At 57.1% G+C, this 20136-nt stretch overlaps 1 protein-coding gene across 1 annotated transcript in view; it reads right to left on the bottom strand.

Moving 5' to 3' along the window:
* The window catches only part of NAV1 (neuron navigator 1), a 59361-nt gene extending 39895 nt beyond the window's left edge, over window positions 1-19466 (bottom strand). Inside the window, 2 exon segments of the mRNA XM_033001966.2 lie at window positions 18564-18942; window positions 18944-19466. Of these exon segments, the coding sequence (XP_032857857.2) occupies window positions 18564-18942; window positions 18944-19249 (685 nt within the window). The 5' untranslated portion in view covers window positions 19250-19466.
* Window positions 19467-20136: the final 670 nt, after the last annotated feature.

The raw sequence follows: 20136 nt of genomic DNA, 5'->3' as shown, positions 1-20136 counted from the left end.
TGTGGGTGCGGGGAGAATCCTGCACCCACTTCTGACTGCATCTTGAGGACCAAGCTGGATACCCTGCAGGGATCCCATTGCATGACAGTGGGCACAAGGACGATGGCTGGTCACAGCCACATCCTTCCTCCAGTAACTACCCTCCCTCGCTGTGCACAACCCTTCTCCAAAGCCCCCTCGGTCCAGAGGCTGAGCAAGCAGCCAGAGAGGAGGAGGGAGGCCCTTGGGCAAGGGTGGAGATGCCCGTGGGCTGGGCTCAGCATGCCTTAGCTGCCAAAAAAAAGGAGGGGTAAGCACCACATGCCCCCCAGGGAAGCCACACGCAGCTGGTCACAGCCAGCGCTTGTTCCACATCGGGCACTGGAACCGTCCCAACGGCCCTGTTACTGCTGCAGATCCCCCATGCAGACGGTGTGGATGTGTCTATGCCCCGAGCCGGGCTGCAGCGAGTGGTTCACAGTCGTTCCACCCAGACCTACACTCATCCCTGGGGTCCTGCAGCAGCTTCACAACTGCTTGCCCACCTCCCCAGCACAACCGGGCTGCCCAGGACAGGGCACATCACCAGCACACTGCTCTGCACAGTTGCACCTCCAGCCACATACACCTCTTCCCTTCCTTCTCCACTTGATCTGGGAATAAAAACCTGGGTGAAAACTGAGCACTGTGGGGATTTGCAGGCCTTCCCACAAGCAGTGCAGCCACCCAAACTCAGGTATGGAGGAGATATGACTCAAGAGCTTCCCAGTCTGTGGCAGCAGCCCTTGGACTCTGTCAAATGCCCCAAAACAGCAGATCTGATGACTCAAGGGAGCCAGCCCACCCTGCCTGGGGCTCCCTTTTGCTGAGGACACTGAACCCCTTGGGCACAGGAGAAGATCCCAGGTGCTGGCAGGATGCTCACGGTGGCAATCACCCCTGGGTGCAACAGGCAGAGGTCCCCATGCTCATCCTTCCCCACTGCTCTCCACCCGGTGCCCAGGCCTGGCTGAAAGGGCATTTATCAGACCCAAGAGCCTGTCCCCTCCCCAGCCCACGTCCCCGTAGCGGGGCTGGCGGGGAAGGGTCCAGCCGGGCAGCTCTTGGCTCGAGTTGGCTCCATTTCGCAGGGAGAACAGAGTCATTAGCGGAGCCAAACTCCCCATTCCCAGCCAGAATACAGCCATGCTTGGGGAAGCTTTATATTCACATAGACAAACAACTCACATTTGCTTTTTAACTGTTGGAATTGCACCCACTGGGACGGAGCGAACAGGGAGCCTTTTGTCCCTCTCGCCTTGTGACTGCGAGCTTTGTGCAGAGCAATGCGTTGCAAACACAATTCTCCCCGGCCTCAGCTGGGCTCTAGTAGACACTTGGTCTGTCTGTCCATCACCAGATCAGCCAAAGAGCCCTCGTGCGTCTCCAGCAAGAATGCAAAATGTCCTCCCTGGCTCCCCTGCCAGCCACAGCCTGCAGAGCTGCTCTGTGCTGAGTTGTTTATCAGAACCACTAAGATGGACCCAAAATGCAGCTGGCACTGGCGGCTCTTCATCTTGCCGAGTAACGGGGGTGGGAAACCAAAGTTGCAGGAGGCTACAGGCAGATCTGCTCACTTGGGTTACAGCTTGCCTGGGAGCAAGGGAGAGCAGCTCTGAGCATGGAAAACCCCAGCATGGCATGGGCAAAAAAGACCAGGTCATGGCGAACCTCCAGGGGAGGTGTCCAAGTCACCTCCCGGACAGGGTGGGGTCTCTGGAGACCTCCAGTCCATTGCCAAGCTCCTGAACACCACTGCTGGCAGGGCACTCAGCAAGCTGCCGTGAGCACTGGCGGTGCTGAGAGCTGTCACCCTGAAGAGGGGCAAGGGACAGCCTGCCCAAAGCAGGACATATCCTTGAAGCACTGGCTGAACCCCCATCCAGGCCCAGCAGCACCACCCAGGGATGAGCATCCTTCACTCTGGAAGAATGAGCCCCCTGCAGTGCTGTTCCCCTCCAAACCCTCAGCTTTGGGAATGGGTTTGGCGCTTGCAAGCTCACCCTGGGCTTTCTGTAAAGCCCAGGGAATGTCAGCCCATGAGGGTCTAGCTGTGGGCAGGATCAGACCCCGAGGAAGGTCATCAGCTGTTGCACAAGGTGATCCCCTAAGAGCACCTCGGGCTCCCCCAGCATCGGGGAGCAAACCCAGCTTAAATGAGTTCCAGACTCGTTAGTGGATCTATTGTTGCCACCTCCTGTGGGAAGAGGGAGATAACTAAGGCTATTTTTGCTTCCATCTGGGGAATTGTTTCCCTCCAACGTGTACTGCCACAATGCTAATTTTTAAAGCTGATGATTAATTGATGTCAGGCTCATTATGGGGCCAACAGATCCCTCTTACCCAGGAGCGCCAAGGACAGGGGGGGGACATGTTTTGACAGATGTCATTCAAGCTGCACGTGAGTGATGTCCTAACAACGGAGGAAAATAGGAGCCATTACCATGGAAAGCCCTGGAAATGGGAAGGGAAGTGCCTGCACGTGACCCCAGCGCCCTTCCCCACACACCCTCTAATCAGCCCTTCACGCTCTGCCCTGATGGTTACCAGGGTTTTGCTCCCAGAGATAAATGGCCATTGTGCAAGTGCGGGGGTAATTGAATCTCCTGCCTGCAGCAAGGGCAGCGGGGAAGGCTCAGCCTTTCTTCTCCCCACCGCCCCAGCCTCGCAGGAGGGCCAGGTGCCAAATTCACTCTGGCACGGGGCACAGCAGCCTGCAGAGAGCCGGAAACAAGTCCACTGCACATACGATCACGGGAATCCTGCAAGGTTTAGGGTCTGCCTCCACCTGCAGTCCCCCAGCAGTGGGGTGGACAAGCCCTGTTGGGGTGCCTGGGGGTGCTGGCTCCTACCAGGCACCGGGGCAAGATTCACCTCCTGAAAATCATGGCAGCACCTGCAATAGCAACCCAAGCAGGGCTGAGGTCTTACATGAACGTCACAGATTTTGGGGTCCCTTCAGTCCATCCCATCAGCTGCTCGGGTGATGTTCCCCCCAAAGCAAACCCTCTATGCTCTCCCAAACACAAAGTGGTGGGCAGCAAGCACCACGAGGTTTGCTTGAAGAGGGCACCGTGGCTCTGACAGTGACACACTGGTACCCTACATTCATTCCCCGGGCCCCCTGTGCAGCCAACAGGAACCAGCAGCTGTGGGTTCCCTGCCTAGAAGTGGGATGAGGCGTCCTGGTAACTCAGCCGAGAGCCTGGGATGACCCAAATCAGTGTAGGTGAACTCCCCTGCCCACTATGCCAGCTCCCCCAGGGCCACCTCTGCTGCAGTAAGGGAGGGCAGAGCATCATGCCCCTACCTCACCCAGCAGCATGCTCCCCACCCCGTGAACACTGCCATTACCTCTGTCAACCTTGTTGCCCGATCCTCTGAACCTGGCATGGGAAGGGGCCTTCTCCCCACTGGAACCAGGAGCAGTGCCAGCCCCACGTGCCTCTCCCCACCCCGCTCCTCCTGCAGCCACAGACCCAGCACAACAGCTGCAATGACACCAGGGTTTCATCCTGTCCCCTTGCAGCGCTGCCCCGCATCCCTGTGCTTCAGAGATACTGCATCTCCACCAGAGAGGTCAGCAGCTCTGGTCTCACCCCAACCATCCTCAGCACCGCCAAATCCTCCACCAGCTCAAGAATCCACACTGCTGATCTGCCAGCACTATTATTACAAACTTGTTTTAATTGCTGCTCAGCGCCTCAAGCACCCTTCACAAGGAGAGGGATGCATATGAATAAATTGTCTATTCTTAGTGCTGATGGTTCCCCATGGGGAATGCAGGGGCGAGGGCTCGGTGCGCTCAGCGGCAGGACCTGCGCCATCCTCCAGCTGCTTCCAGACCTGCTCCACCTCTCACAGTGCCCTCCGCGGGACCCCACCATTGGAAAAAGGTTTTCTTGAGCAGCAGTTGTGGTTTTTCCACTAAAGGTGATTTGCAAAGAAGATCCTGTCTCCTTCAGGAAAACTGTGTGTGCTGCAGGAGGGGAAGGGGATGCTTGGGACCAGAAAGCTCTGTGCCACGACTGTGGGAGCCACCACTTGGTCCCTGCTCTCCATCCCAGGACCCCAAAGCCCACAGCACCCCTGCCTGGGCACCCAGGGAGGCTGGGGGACAGCACGGAGGAAGAGTGCTCTTCACCTCAAATCCATCACCTGCATTAGAGCGAGGGGAGGGACTCTGACACACTTTAGGATTCAACGCGAGAAACTACTGTTCCACTCTGTGAGTCCAAATTTTACTGTGGGTTTGGCAGTGCCAGGGATGGGCAGGGCAGAAAACGCTCCAAAAAAGGCATTGGCACCAACAGGAGGGATTTCAGGGGAGCCTCCGGACTCTCCACCGTGTGCCAGCTCCCGTGGCCACCCTTGCCACGCACCCGCCGACACCAAGGGCTGAGTGACATGCAGTGACAGCAGCCGCCGGCCCCCAGGCGCATCGGCTCGCTCCAACGTTAAACAGGGGAGTGGCTGCTCGCCTCCGGAGCCTCGCGCAGCGACAAGCCTCCATCCCCTGCATGCTGCAGGAACCATTTAAGCGTGCCGAGAGCATGCCAAGTTACATGTCCCGGCCTGGACAGTTTGGGATCCCCCCCGCTGAGCTGGAGACAATGCAGTTCCTCGCACCGCCAAAGCGCCAAGCGCACGGCTGTCCCATGGGCAGTGCCCTCCCGGGGACACGACCCTCCGAGGATGGCGCAGTGGGATCTCCAGCAGCACCACAACTGGGATTTACCCCCTCTAAGATGTCCCACCTCCACACAACGTCTGCCTGCACTGGACAAGCCCTCTCTGCTGTGGGAAGCAGCGTTACAATATGCTTTGAGCTTTTCTCCCCAGATTTGCTCCGGGGGCCTGTCCAAGCACTGACGATGCACAGCCCAGAGCCACGACCGCTGCAGGAAAAGCCAAGCCAATACTACAGCTTGGGGGAAAGCATCAGCCAAAAGTCACTCAAACAAGGAAGTGATTTGTCTTCTGGCTACACTTCCCCCTGACAAAGGAGCAGAGCAGGGAAGTCAGCCGTGATCACGTGTGGCATAGCGACCAAGCGACCACCAAATCGGTGACTGGGAGCACTCACACCAGGAGCCTGACAGATAAAACAGAACAGGGGAAAAAGGATGAAAAAAGGAACGCCATGTGACCCCTCGCTCGATCCAAGCCAGGCACCGCATCCAACAGTTCTGAATACGAAATACACACAATGAGCTCCAGCGAGTAATTAATCCCTTCAGGAACACTGTAAGTGATTGCAGACAGTTTACGAAGAAAAAAAATTGGAAAGTCATTGAAAAAATTACCATAAAATGTTTCTCTTTTTGCTCCAGTATGAAATACAATGAGCTCTGCTAGAAGATCTCTATGCTCTCCAAAACTTAAAGTCGATGTATTTAAGCTTTTTTTCTACCACTCTATCTACCTGCCAAGCTCACAGCCGTGAGAAACCAGCCCAACCCGTGAGAGCAGCAAGAGCAGCCCATCTCCAACGCGGGTGCTCAGCTCTTGCCTCAGCATTGGTGGGACGTGGCAGGGGAAGATTTCTGCAGGGGAAGAAGCACGGCACAGAAATGTGCCCACGGTATTGCATGGCTACATCACTGATTCAAACTCTCTGGATGACTTTTGCAGGTCAGAAATAGAAGTGTCGGCAGCAGTGCCAAGCATAAACCTGGCTTATGGAGCACCACAAGCCCTCCAGATGATGAGATTTTGGACTCCCTGGTGACGCTCAGCTGTGTGAGCCAGTCCCCCACCTCCAGGGAGCACCAAAACCCATCATGGTGAGGAAGGAATTAAAGGGCACAGCAGTTGCCTTTTACTTCCATATCTCCATGGAATTTTTCAACCAACAGCTTCTACTTGTAAAACTGGGGTTTATTAAAAAAGGCATTAGGATATGTATTTTCTCCTGTCAATAAAGTGACTTAAAATTAGTTGGAATTTTAAAATTAAAAACACACCCTAAACTTTCACTTCCACTTGAAATCACTCTCGTTTTGAAAACAGACCTTTTCCCCATGTCCTCTCCTGGGTTTTCCCCCCTCTATCCTGTTCTCTCCTCACCATGTTTTTGTTTAAAAATTCATCAAGCCAGGGAAAAAATCCGGGGCAGGAAAAGAGGGAAGAAAGAAAAAAAAAAAAAAGCGGAAGAAATTGTGGCTTTTGCAAACCCATCTCCACACAGGGGAGAAGCAGTGCTCCAGACTTGCCTTCCTCCTCTTGGAAGACGAGAGGCGCTCAGAAGAACGAGGGAATATCATATATTAATCAACCTCCCGCACAGCCCCCACGGCAGATGCAGCCTCACTGACCCTCCGCAGAGCCCTGCAATCCTCCTTGGGCTAACACGGCTCCCCCAGCAAGGCAGCCAACCTCAACCAGGGAAAAAGGGATGGATGAGCCAGGAAAACCAACCTGCGTATCAGTGTGGGATGCAGCCTGCTCCGGCACTGACTGTAAACCCTGGCTGCTGCTGCCAGCTGAGCTTGCAGAGACCTGAACAGCTCGTAACAGGGCTCTCACTCTGACAAGTCAAGTGCCAGAGTGTATCTGGCCATGGTGCGGCTCTGAGCTGGACACTGGCTGATGTGAATCACGTTCCACACACGACACTGATTTGGGGAAGGATTGAGACGTATCCAGATGCTGTTACTCAGCACTTACACCAGTGTGCCGTACCCAGCGGCCACAGATACGAAACGTGGGGTGCTGCCGAAGGGGCAGGGGCATCCTGCGTCCCTGAGCGTCCCCACAGTTCCATGGGTCACTCCCAGCCCAGGCTGATCCCACTCCACAGAGCCAGAGCTTCCCCACTACAAAATTTTAAGGATATTTTAAGGAGAGCTGCTGCACTCTCCACGCAGGACGCATGTAACGTCTGCTTATGAGCAAGAACGCTCCGCAAGGGGATGAAAAGCTATATGGAAATGGAAGATCATTACCATGATCTCCTTGGAAACATCCCATCAGAGCAAGTTTTCCTCCCTCCTTCTTCTCTCTCCCCATGTGCACGAATTCTGGCACCCTGTGCATCTCTTGGCGTTGCCTCAGCACTGTGGGTCCAAAATGCAGGCGTCTGATTTCTAAAGCCATTGTCTAGGATGTGCTATTGAGCTGCAAAACATGGATGGTTTGGGATGGAAAACAGGCATCTCTTGCAATACAAAAAGAAGCTGGCAACCCAGATTTGATTTGTCTTTGAAGCTATAGAGAATCTCAACCAAACAAAATTTGCTTTATTGCCACAAAGGGAACAAGAATCTTAGCAACAAAACAAATCAGCACCTCTGCCCCCTGAACGCAACGATGAGCAAACCGAGAGCAGAGCAAAGGCTTCGCCCCGCTGGTCACTGCTGCAGCACGGAGCAGCTGGTTTTGGAAAGCAGCACGGCAGCATTGTACACGTTAACATGCTCCACTTGGGGATGCAAGGCTGGAAAAGCTGCTTTGCAAATTTACTTTTGATTCTGAGCTCTGGGTTTTTCTCCTCCTTGAGTGCTCTTACATTTTGCAAGTGCTCATGCAGCCTGTTCAAGGCAGGGAAATTTTCAGGAACCCCAAGAGTTTCACCAGTTTTAGCACAATGACTATTTGCTGAGGAAATCACCCTGGAAAATTTATTACTTGCTATTCGCTTTCAAAAGTAAGCAGGGCTGGGAAGCGCACAGCAGTGCAAACAGCAGCTGGGCTGAGATTTAGTCCTGCCCCCAGGTTACTGTACTTTCCCCACAACTAATAAGCTACCTGACGAGATGCGACCTCCCACTGCAAGCAATGCTGCCACGCAAATTCTGCTTGCAGAGGGTTTCCAGAGCAGCTTTAAAAACTCAACCTTCAGGCCCCGCTCTGCACAGCCCTAAAAGCATCTTGCAGGCTCCAGGAAGAGATTCCCTTGCTCATCCCCCATGCTGCTTTATGAGCGGGGCTGTTCCCCTCCCCTTGCAGGAATCGGCCACATGTTCTCCATCTGGGAGCAGATGCCCATGAGCCAATAAGCTCAACTTGGAAAACTAACTGAAAATAGCACAGTATTTCTGAGCGCTCTACAGACCGCGGCCGGATGATGGATATTAGTGCTCCAGCAGCACCGGGATGCTGTTTGGCACAGTGCAGCAAAAGCACAGCTAAAAGGGTTCAGGGAAATGAAAATGAGATGGCTGAAGGTGCTGCTGCCTGCGCGTCTGCCCTCTTCCAGATGTTCTTGCCTGTAAGGAAGGAGGGAGGGTCTCAGTTGCTGGTAAATCAGTCCCCAAACTGTTGCTGTGCTCAGCCTAGAGTATTGAAGGACATCAGCTCTGTCCTTCCCACGTCCCTGGAACCACTGGGGGATCATTCTGGTCTCCAAGGTAGAACTGAACAGTCGCAGGGCTGCTGTAGCTCTGTCAGGCTGTAACAGCTTCCTTGCGGCTGTGCTGGCTGGGGACAGCGGTGCGACAGGCCATGCCTCTTGTCCTCTGACACAGGGCAAAGTCCTGGGGAGAAAGGCTGAGACATCACGTAGGGCAGGAACCCTTGCTGCCCCATCACAGCCAGGCCTGCAGCACCGCTGGCGCAGGACTGAGGAGCAGGAGGCCTGGGGTTTGTTCTGGCTGCTGTTGCTCCCCATGGGGTCAGGACAGAGACAGCTTTCGGGTGCATTTAACCACTCAACAGTGGGAGACAGGAGGCCCAGACAGTGATATATCCAGCCTCAAATCAACCTGGGGTGAGCCATCAAAATGGAATTTGCCAAAAGACAACACGATGATGATCTGTAAGCTCCCAGCTATGTACAGCCAGAGGCACAAAAGACTCAGGACTGCTGTTGGGAGTCAGGCAAATGTTGGCGCTTCCCCTCAGCCAGTGATCACATAACGTGTTCTCCAGGCTGAGTAGGATTTTAACCCCATGCCAAGTCTACGTGCATGTTATTTAGAGAGAAACCACCACTACCAGGAGCCAACAGGCCCCTTGCACACTGGCATCTCTGCTCCCAGGTCCCCTCACTGTTGCCCACCCAAAGGGGCCACGCACAGCCTGTCCAGGGTGACTCCAATTCCCTGGAAGGGTTTTTGTTACATTTTTAAATGAATCTGTGAGAGGCACAGGAGTGCAGGAAAGCCACCTTCTATGGTGCCTGCTGGTGGCTGGAACAGCACCATGGGCTGTCCCTATTGACTCCCTGCTGCTACTTGCCTTCAGCAGCCTCTTCTTCTTCCTCAGCCCAGTAAGAAAGGAAAGCAACACACCAAGCCCCAACAGAGCGAGACTCAATTCACTCCCACCTTTCGGTCTGCAGCCACAGCAAGCCCAGTTAAGCCTGGCTGCGTCCTGAGGCCGACTCTTTGGGAATCGGCACACAATTCTGCAGGCTCACAGCAGTGACATTTCCAGGACACTGTCTGCCCATCTTCCCTGCAGGGATGGGGATGAAGTTCAACTTCATATTTCCCCTGCTTTCAGTCTGAACACTGGGAGTTTGGAGCTGGTCCTCATCACTCCCTTGGTGCAATGAAAGTCAGGATGCTAAAGGCAAGGTGGCTACAAAAGGCCCTGGCTGGGGGCCCTGTGCTCATGGTGGCCGCAGCACACACGGCCCCATGTTGGTCCTGCCCTGGCAGAGCTGGACAGTCCCAGGTCCCAGCCACAATCTGGCAAATGCCTTTCCTCCTGACTTTAACATAGGGGTGACTCAGCTGTCCCCACTCCTGCAAGGCAGTGCTCTCACCTCAGAGCCTGTCGAAATGCCCCTGCTTTGCCTGGCTCCACTGCTGCCAGGTTTGTTTACGACGCTGTACGTGCCCCAGCAAAGTCTCCTCCAGCTTCTGAGCCACTAAGGCTGACAGAAGCCTCGGGATGTGGGCACAGGCACCTGCGAGGCTGACGGTGTCCCCCCTGCAGCACCACACTGGGAACCGGCTGGGGAGGGACGTGCTCGCCCCGTCGAATGGCCCGCGGCGTGTTTTCTGCCAACGCTGATTTACCTCAGGGAGCCACAGCAATCGATGTGAATTAGCCACTATCTATTCTTCCACTTGTTTGCATCAGCTTGGAAATATAATGCCAAGTCAGAGATAAAGTGAACTGGAAACACCCCGACAGCATCTAACGCTTCAAGCCCGAGGGGTTCATTAAATAGATGAGTTTCAACATTACAGATCCCAGCCCGAATAGCAGGTTCCTTTGCCTTGCTCCCCAAGCGCATCCCTCCCTGCCAGTGCCCATATCTCCCCACACACCAGGCTACGAAAGGGAAGGGCTGCTCTCCATGGGATGGGTTTTACGGAGTGCAAACTGTGCCCACACATGAAGGGCTCCCCACCATGCTCCCTGCAAAATGCTGATCGTGTCCTGCCGAGGATGGGGCCACACAGCCATGCCACGACAAACCAGCTGAGCCCCCAGGCTAGAAAAAACACTGGGGTAAACTCCTCTCCTCATGTTGATTTGGGCTGGCACAGAACTAAGACATACCCTACGTCGACATGTGGGAAGCCTGAGACGATGATGCTGCGCATGGGCAATGGATGCATGATTTTGAGAAGTGTCTCATCAGTGAGTTATTCTCAGCCCACAGATATGCTGAAAGCTCACATGGCTATAAATAGCCAGCAACAGAGCCGTACCTGAGTCGCAGCTTTGAATGTGCTTCACGGCTGCTCGCCGAATCGGGAGAGCCAGGCTGTTCAGTGCAGGGACTGGGGCAGTGCCAGCATTGGAGACCTTTCAGTCCCACCAAAAATGCACAGAGGTGTAAGCTTCACAAAAGCTCAGCTTTAGCCAGTCTGGGCTCCCAGTAGAGCCAGTAAGGACCAGACTGTACACTTCATAAGGGCACTACTGAAGAAGCTTGTCTGGTTGCAGGGTCTCATTGCCAGCTTTGTCACACTTGGTGACACAACCTTGCACAAGATGTGCAGAGGTGGAACATATAGCAATTGCAGATCCCAACCACACTGGCACCCAGCAGGGCTGGCACTAGAAATAAAAGCAGTTCAGCCCTTCCCTGGTGCTAAAGGCGTGGTCCTGCCACTCTGCCATGATGCAGTTGTGGCATTTCCCCCTCCAGCTCACACACTGCAGGCTCCAGTACCCACCGCACAGCTCTTCCCATTTTCCTGGGTTGCATGAGAACGACCGCAACCTCCAGCAGCTTCAAGAAGCTGCAGAGACCCTCAGACACAAGCCATCCTTCCTGCTCACCGAGCAGGAGGGGTTCCCATCCCACCAACGGAGGTGGTATGGAGCCCAGCCCTCCTGCCACATCACCTGTGGCTGAGAGTCTGGCCCCCAACCTGCCAAGGGAACCACGGCTTCGTGACCATGGCACAAAACCCTCAATTGCAGTTCCTGACTGAAAGTCACCTCCTGGGTCCCCTTTAGAAGGTCCCTCCTGGCCAGCTCACCATCCCCTTCTCACCCGCGCTGCCACTGGGCAAGACCCAGCCTGGGGGAAACATAAGGACAAAGCAAGCCTGCCTTTACATCTTCAGAAACTAATTTCTGGATTTGCCATAAATTCGTTCTGTAATTTCAGGGGGATGCTTCAGGCCAGACCTCTGCAGGTATGTTGGCCAGGCGAGAGCTGCAAAGCGCTCACCTCCTAATGAGCAGGAGGGCTCTAGGACATAGAAATAACAAGGCTGGCACAAAACAAAGACATGCGTGGAGTGAGTAAGCATCACCAATGCCTACATCAGGTAGTCGTGGAAAACCCTGTGCTCCCTACAACACTGGTGCACTCACATGTTCACGAAGGTGGAGGCTTGTGTCCCTGCTGCAGGACGTGCCTGCATTTTGCTGAGCAGCACAGGGGCGTGTGCCTGCCCATGCAACACCTCCAGGGAGCTCAGGCACCACACTGGCCCCTGCGCCAGGGCCACGAGGCTCTCGAGCCACCTCCCTGCTGCAAGGCTGCTCCCAGGAGAGAGGAAAACGTCCTGCCCTGATGCGCTGTGCTTGTGCTGAGCTCCCCTACACAGATTCCAGCAGCTCCTTCCAGCAGGAGATGAATCTCAGCCCTTCTGAATTAATAAAAAATACATTACTGCCTCAATTGGACAAGACAAATAACAGCGTAAGGAATGAAAGAAATGCTCGAACAAAACAAAACGTAGCAGAGATGGATTAGAGGAAAGACAAGCAGATCAATGGGTGTGCTGGGCACTGCTCTTCAGTGTCACACCCGCCTTGACACAGGCACATCTCCGTTTGCACAGCTTCTAATCTCAGCCCTGCAATGCAGCATCCCCTGCCTTCACAGCTCCCCGCCGCGCTCGGCTCCCCAGCTCCGAGCTGCAATGCAGCAGCGTGGGAAAGCCCTGCTCCCCCTTCACCCCATGCCCCTCCACGCCACCACAAGGCAGCTCCGAGCCTCCCCAGCTGGGCTCCTCACCTCGCACATACTGCCCTCCCGAGCTCACTGCTTCCCAGCTGGAGAACCAGCAACCCCTCCCCTGGCTGCCCCGGGAAAGCTGCTTCATACGCCCAGAGGAGGACATGACTTTGCCGGGTAGGGGATACAGCTGAATCGCACCGGATCTGATCTCCCACACCCTGCGTCCCCACAGCTCCATACAAGACACCCTCAAAGTGCGAAGCCTGGAGAGGACAAGGACTAAGCTATCCCCACTCCACCCAGCGAGCAGATCCAGACCCAGCAGCCTCACTGCTGGGCTCTAACCGCAGCTGCCATCAGTACCAGAAACGCTGCACACATGCACGACCCCGGGACACCAAATGCCACACGCGTGGTGGCACAAAGGATGCTCCGGACTGCACAAGTGACCAATCTGGGAGACGTGTCAGCAGGTCCACCCAACACCGCAGAGCCAGGAGAGAGGCATGGGCTGACCCTGAGACCACAGCCCTACAGAAAACCACCTGGTCACCCCCAGGCAGAACTGTGGCTCAGCCAGGTAAACTGGGAGGCAGACGCTGGCCGCGGCAGACGGGCTGGCACGAGAGGTTGGCGTCACGTCAGAGGGTGCACGCTCTGGCTCCCTGCTGAGCTGGAATGAATCCTCCCCTGTGTAGCAGGCACAAGCATCAGCCAAATGCTATCCTCAGATCCTTGAGTGAGAGTGGACAGAGAAGACCACGGGCAGGACCAGGGAGATTGTTGTCTGGCACCACGAGAAGCTGCATAGGAAGGCAATGAGCTGGTAACCTAAACGGGCATAAGAGGGCAATGGCAGAGGGGACTCGTGCTGGGGAAGGGCTGTGGGCAGATTCACATGCTGCAGCACGAGAAGCCAAAGACGCAAATCTGGGGATGGGGGGGTCATCAGGGAGGGACTCTCCAGAAGGACCCAGAACTGCCACCAGTTCCCCAAGTGCCACCCAAGCTGGAAGCACATTGCTCACGAGGCACGTGGACCAGGCAGGACCCATGGGTGCACTTCGGCAAGAGCAAACCACCCCAGGAACCCTCAGCAGTTGCTCTCAGGGCACAGCAAGGCCTTCAGGGGACATTGCACAGGTGCTCCCGTGGTCACATCCCACCACCAGATACCAAACAGCACTTCCAGAATTGCATACAATTTTGCATTGATTTACATATTTTCTCAGTGGACAAATGCTGGATATGGGGACAAGATACAGGCAGTCATTGGGAAAGCCCCATTTGAACACTGATTTTCAGGCTCTTTGGGGGAGGAATTTGTTTCAGCAGTGCAACCCCAAATATTTTTGTCTTCAACTGTTCGCTCTGCTACTTTTCCAGGGGTAATTTTGAAAGACACATCTGGATTTTATTTTTTTTTTTCAGCACTGCCATTATCACTGTGAATGTGGCACATCCCAAACAGCTTCAGCAGAAAGTTCTGGGACCCTCAGGTCATGTTTGCTGACCTTTTCCCCCACTCACAGCAGCTGTCTCAGCCTGAGACGAGATATCTACTACTCGCTGTCAGCTCCTCGGAGCAGGCTGGAAGCAGCAACATGGCCATGTACCTCTCCCCTTTCCCAACCCCACCCCAAGCATAGAAGTCGAGTGCTGCAGCCAGAAGGAAATAAATCCCCACCCCAACAACCTCGTCACACAGGGGCCTTAAAAGAAGAATAATGTTAGCGTGACAGTGATATCAGGACAGCCACACGGCTTTACGAGGCAGTAACTCGCTCCCATCACTGTGAAGAGCTACTTGGTCTCTGACCTCCTTATGGTCTCCTGCCAGGGAGCCTGGCTATTGCTGCACAGTGCTGCCACAGGCCCATTAGCACTTAATTAAACAGTCAGGAACACCGTGGGTCTGAGGTGCTCCTTTTAATCCCGTATCACGTGCCTGGCCAGCAAGGACAGTCATCAGGAGGGGATCTCCTTGGGAAGGGATACCTTGGTGAGACCATCTCCACCAGAGCCAGGAATGTGCTCACACAGCATGTGTCAGACACCAGCCAAGCGTCTTTCCTGCACTGTGGTTTCTTTTTTAAACTGACCACAGTCAGATGCAACGTGAAGCTCCTGCCCTTCAAGGAGTCCCTCTGCCCGTATCAGCCCCTGGGCTCTGCAGCCACCACCCCCAGCACAGCTGGGGACTGCCCTGCCTGCGTGTCGGCACCACAAAGGTACCAGCTCCCCGCGAGCACACGCTGCCCAGCGAGGACATCCCTGCTGGGCCACTCAGGGAAGGGTGGCATTGCCCACTCGCTGCCAGCCGAGGACTGCAGGACCGAGATGGGTTATAACTGCACCTGCAGAGTTTGGCAGGGCTGCAAAGACTCCTGCAGCGAGCATTTCAGGGAACACCATCTCCCCTGGGATCACACATGTATCCACCTGGGCTCTGGCCCATGCAACAGCCGCCACTTATTCGCTTATGCGAATTAGCAGCCACTTAAGAGGCACCCTATACAGCAAGAGAAGGCCAAGGAAATGGCTGCAGAAAGTAGCTGCCGTATCTTGGAGGTGCTCTGGGGAGCTCTAGGTTAGTGCAGCAATCGTGCTGTGCACCGCAGCCCAGTGCTACCAAACTCACACACACTGTGCACCTCTGCACCTGCACGCTCTTGTCCGCTGCACGTGGAGGTGGGCACGGCGAGGTTTGTACAGCAAGCTCTTCCTCCATGCTGGCCACGCGCCCTCCGTACCCTTCATCCTGTGGCCGGGCGCTGGTGTAATTAGCAACCCCAGCTGCCAGCCAGCTTTGATGAGAAGCCTCGGTTTTTGGTTGATGTGAAATGTATAATTTGGATGATGGAAATAGCCTCTACAAAGCACATGTGGTTGCTGTGTCCCAGTGACCCCTCCCGTCTTGCACAGGCTGCTCTGCTTTCAACACGGTTACTTCTCCAGCAGCTCTACAAAGGCTTTGGTGCCATCAAACAGATGACACAGCAGCAGCAACCAAATGAGAACTAACATTTGGCCACTACTAAATAAACTGTAGTTTTGTCCAGCAGAGGCTTGGGAGTGCTATGGCAGAGGAAGCACGAGGTGGAGATGAGAACTCAGGTGTGGAGACCAAAGACACACAAGGTCTCTGTAAGCCATCGTGCCTGGTGGAGCAGGGAGCTCGGGTTAGGCAGAGACGGCACAGGCTTCTCCACACAGGTCAGCAGTTCAAAGACAACAAGATCTGCAGAGGCTGAAAGTCCCTGCAACTCCCGCATCTTTCTTCCCAGCACAAACCAAGCTTGTGGATCTTCTCATGCCATTTTGTATAGGCCGTGTCCAGCTGAGGTGGCCAAACAGCTCAGGTTGATGTTTCTCTCACCAAAGGGATCCATGAAAACAGCAGAGAAACCTTTCTTCCCTCCCAAGCACCTCCTGTAACAACCAGAAAAAAGCCCCTCTCCCAGCCCTACCCACCAGCCCTAGCAGGGTGTGAAGTCTACTATCCTGAGCAAGTAGGACCCTGTCCCTTCTGGGTCCATCCCCACTGCAAGAGCCTCTCCCTTGAGGATCCAGGTTGTGGAAGGTACTGCTACCCCTGGAGAAAATTTCATCTGCCTGGATCACACCAGATGACAAGCAAAGAGGTCAGGACCAGAAGTTCAGAGTGTGTCCAGGCTCGTGCACCCCTAGCCACTGTTCTGCCGCTGTCACATATGAAGTGACAGAGCAGCCACCACCACTGTCATGCTGCTCCCTCCTCTGCACATCCCCAAGCTCCTGCCAGGACCCCTACCACACAGGCTGGCAAGGACGTGCCGGGTCATGGTTGGCTTGGTTAAGTAGGTATGACTCGACAGCACAACTCCCATGAACATGAGAAGTACAGACCCATGGAAGAAAAGCAATGTTTCAACAGGGCTAAGCTCCTGCCTTGTCCCCTCCAGGTGTTGTCCCCACCCGACGTTGGACAACCAGCCCTCAGTCCCCACCGCAGGAAGCCCAGCAGTCTGTACATCTTGGAAAAGTATCTATTTCATCAAATACACAGATCAAGGGGGTTCAGAGGACAGATTCAGCAGTTTGGCCCCTCATGGGCCAGCTGACCAAGCCTTCAGATGCTGCACACAGTCCAAAGGGATGCTCAACAGCTCCCAAGGTCAAGGTCAGCCCTGTGGCCCTGAAGCAGGACTTGACACAGGCTGGGGCTATGCAACCATGCCAGAAACCAAAGCATGTGCTGGGGACACTTCGTAACCCATGGTCTTCCTCAGCATGTGCATAAAATCCCTGTCCTGCAGGCAGGATCTCTGGTACTCCAGTAACCAGGAGTCACTCCCACATGAGCCAGTCCTGCACCCTTGGGGAAGCTGCAAGAATTTCTCTTTGAGGTGCTGAGGAAACCCCTATTTAAGAGCAGAGTGTCACAGAGGGGCACTGAGAACCCCCCAGGCACGCCAACACCAGTGCGTGGACATCTGTTAGTCCCATAAGTGACAAATCCTCCCGCACTCCTGCCCTGCTCCCATGGCATGTGGCATTACCCCGGCGTGAAGGCTGAGGACGGATGTCCATCAGACCAGCTGCTGACCAGCGAGGCCAGCTGAGCTCCCGCAGCCCCTGCTGCGAGGCCAGCCTCACATGTCCAGCCTGCTTATCCTCACGGTCTGCCTGCCCACGCCTTGAGCTCACTCTGTGGTTTTCCACGAGCTGCTCGCGCAGCCCCAGTATGCTCCAGCAGCTGGGGCAGACCCATGGTGAGGAGAGGATTGGGCAGGGCGCACACCCCCGTTGCTGCTCCCGTGGCCGTGCACAGCCAGGGAGCTGACGGCAATGGCCTGGGAAGCTCCATGCCTGTGTGCCAGCTCATACCAGCGCATGCTGTGCCGGAGCCCTGCACTGAAGCAGGGGCTGTGACACCCCGCTGGCTCCTGGAGGAGCAGGGTGTGCAGCAAGGAACGGGACACAGCAAGCACAGCTTTATGGGTGCCTGACTTTGGCATGTACTCCAACTCACTACCTCTGCAAACCCCCACCCCCAGCACCCAGACAGGGCAAATGTCTCCACTTTCTCCCCATGGCAGAGTTCTGCTTGCAGTGCAGCTAGGAGAATGCATCTCAAGCCTGCTCTCCATGTACCAGAGAAGCTCCTGGGCCCCTAAAAGTGGGTCCCAGGCAGGGAACTTGCAGGGGCTGGACACACCAGGGCTCCCAGCCCTGCCTGTACCACTGCTCACCCCCACCACCAACCACCACAGCTATAAACCTGGCTAGCTCAAGCACTGGGAGCACCAGCACTGGGCAGAGCTCGATTGCCACCTTCTCATGCCAGTCTGCCAGACCAGAACTCTTTGGAGCAGCAAACCCATCGCCGTCACTGCCCAGCCGAGCCCACTGAGCCAATGGACACTGCAGGGCAGGACGCAGGGGAGAGGGGGATTCAGCAGGAAGCAGAGGGCTCCCGAGGCTGCTGCAATTTCCTAGAGATCAGCACGCGGCCAAGAGGGAAACACGAGGGCTGGGACTGCCTGTACTGAGACCCAGTGCCATGGCCCATGATGGGGCACGTGGGTCCTGAGACCAGAGGCACGGCCAGTGCTGGGGGCCAGCGCCCATCGCTCTGACGAAAACCCACCGTGCACACAACGAGCTGTCGACCGCGCCGGCTTGGGGATCAAACCCATCGGGATAGCAAGGCGCAGGGAGCCACAGGCAGAAACTGGCTCGCAGGAACCCTGGAGGATCATCGCTGGAGGACCCTCCTCTGCCAGAGCCCAAGAGCTCAGAGGAGCTCTGGATCCGAAGGCTCCTGCCACACGGTGCAGGCAGCAGTGCAGACCCAGGCAGCGGCCAAGGTCAACCCCCGGGGCGAGCCTCCCCAATGGCGGGGAGCGGCTGCACCGTGCAGCTGGGTGAGCTCCGTTGCCTTTGGTGGGGTGAAGAGACACGGGGTGACCGAAAACACACATGGCGGAGGTCGGGCTTGACCACCCCCTGCCATTCCTCCTCGCGAGGAGGCTGTGGGCCGGCCCTTGGGCTGCCCCACAGCACCTCTCCCCTCAGCAGGGCTGACGGTGCCTTCGCCCTCAGCATCCCTCCTCCTTCTCCTCAGCACCAGGGACGCGGCTGCAGCCTCCAGCGGGTCCCCTCCCGGGGCAGCGGGACCCCCCCCGACACCTCCAGCGGCCCGGCGCCTGCCATTTCCCCGTCCCCTGGCTGCACTCACCCAGCATCTGGCTGAAGAGGAGCTGCTCCAGGTCGCCCAGCACCGTCACCACCAGCTCGGGGTCCACCTTCAGGTAGGGCTTCTCCTCAGCGCCCGCCGCCACCGCCGGCCCCTTCCCGCCCAGCAGCTCGTCGTCGCACTTGCCGCCTCCGCCGCCCCCGCCTGCCTCGGGGCCCTTGCTGAGGGGCTTCACCTCCGCGTAGGGCCCGCGGGGGATGCGGCTGGGCTTGCCGGCGGGCGGCGGCTTGGCGGGGCCGGCGGGGCGCGGCGGCAGCAGCGAGTGCTCGGAGCGGGACAGGCTCCGCGACATGGCGGGCGCCTCCCGGCCGCGGGGGCCGCCGCCGCCCCGGCCGCCCCCCCCCCCCCGCCGCCGCCCCCGCCGCCGCCGCCTTGGCCATGTCGTCGCTCCAGCGGGGCTCGTAGAGCTGCCGCTTCTTCTCGGCGTCGGTGAGGAAGGCCAGGTTGGTGAGCGACTTCTGCTTGCGCAGGTTGGAGCCGGCCGGCAGCCGCCCCTCCGCGCTGCTCGCCTTGAAGACGCGCAGCTCCGCGCCCCGCGGCCCCGCCGCCGCCGCCGCCGCCTTCGCCCGCTTCGGCATCACCGCGCCGCCGTCGGGGCCCCGCCGGTAGCCGCGCTCCTCCTCGCCCAGCTCCACGTCGGGAAGGCTCTTGAGGTTGCTCCCCAGCATCCCCGCGCTGCAACCATTTAACCCGCCGAGCGCTGCTGCTGCTGCTGCTGCTGCGGCGGCACCGAGGACACACCGAGCGAGACAGAGAGAGAAGCGCCGTCAGCGCCCGCCCCACCGGCGCGGGGCGGAGCGCGACGAGGACGAGGACGGGGGGAGAGGAACGGCACAGCCCCACCTCGCTGCTCCGCCGCCGGCGGGACACTGCGAACCAGCGGAATGTCAGGGGCAAACAAAAAGGGCCCGCCCTCCTCCGCGCCCGGCTGGCGTGGGCAGAGAGGGGGGCGGGGCGCGGCTCGCGCGCACGGCGGGGCGGGGCGGGGCGGGGGCACGCGCAGCGGCGGGGGCGCGCGGCGGGGCGGGAGCAGTGTCGCCCCCCGTGGGACCCCCCCCCCCGACACACAGCCCCCACACCCCCCCACACCCCACGGCACCCTGCGTGTGCAGCCCCCCCCTTCCCGGGGTCCTGCCTGCCGCCGGCCCCGCGCCCAGCCCGGCGCCGCACGCACCCGCGGTCCAAAACTTCCTTGTTTCAGCCCAAAGAGCGCAGGGGCGGCCGCAAGAAACTCCCCCCCCCCCCCCCCCCCCCCCGCGAGGGACACTGCGGCCCCCAAACCCAGCGGAGCCTCTCCAGGGGTCCGGGGGAAATAAAGGGGGGGGGAAGGGGGAAGAAGAGGGGGAGTGGGATCTGGTTATCATCATTTTTCATTAATTACTCGTCCCTCGGGAGGGGTGAATTAAGTCTATTTGGTGACCTCACGCGGGCTGCCATGGCAACCGCCAGAAAATATTGCATTAGAGCCCATCACTATGCTGCCTAGATAAGGAGCCGGGAGGACGGTGTGAGCCCCCCCATACAGCAGTGTGGCCGCCCTGGGTGATTCAGGGTT

Source organism: Tyto alba, unplaced genomic scaffold (assembly GCF_018691265.1).
Source record: "Tyto alba isolate M040663 unplaced genomic scaffold, T.alba_DEE_v4.0 Super-Scaffold_30, whole genome shotgun sequence".
NCBI lineage: Eukaryota > Metazoa > Chordata > Aves > Strigiformes > Tytonidae > Tyto > Tyto alba.
Note: the sequence above shows the minus strand (reverse complement) of the source record. Positions and strands in the feature narration are given on the sequence as shown.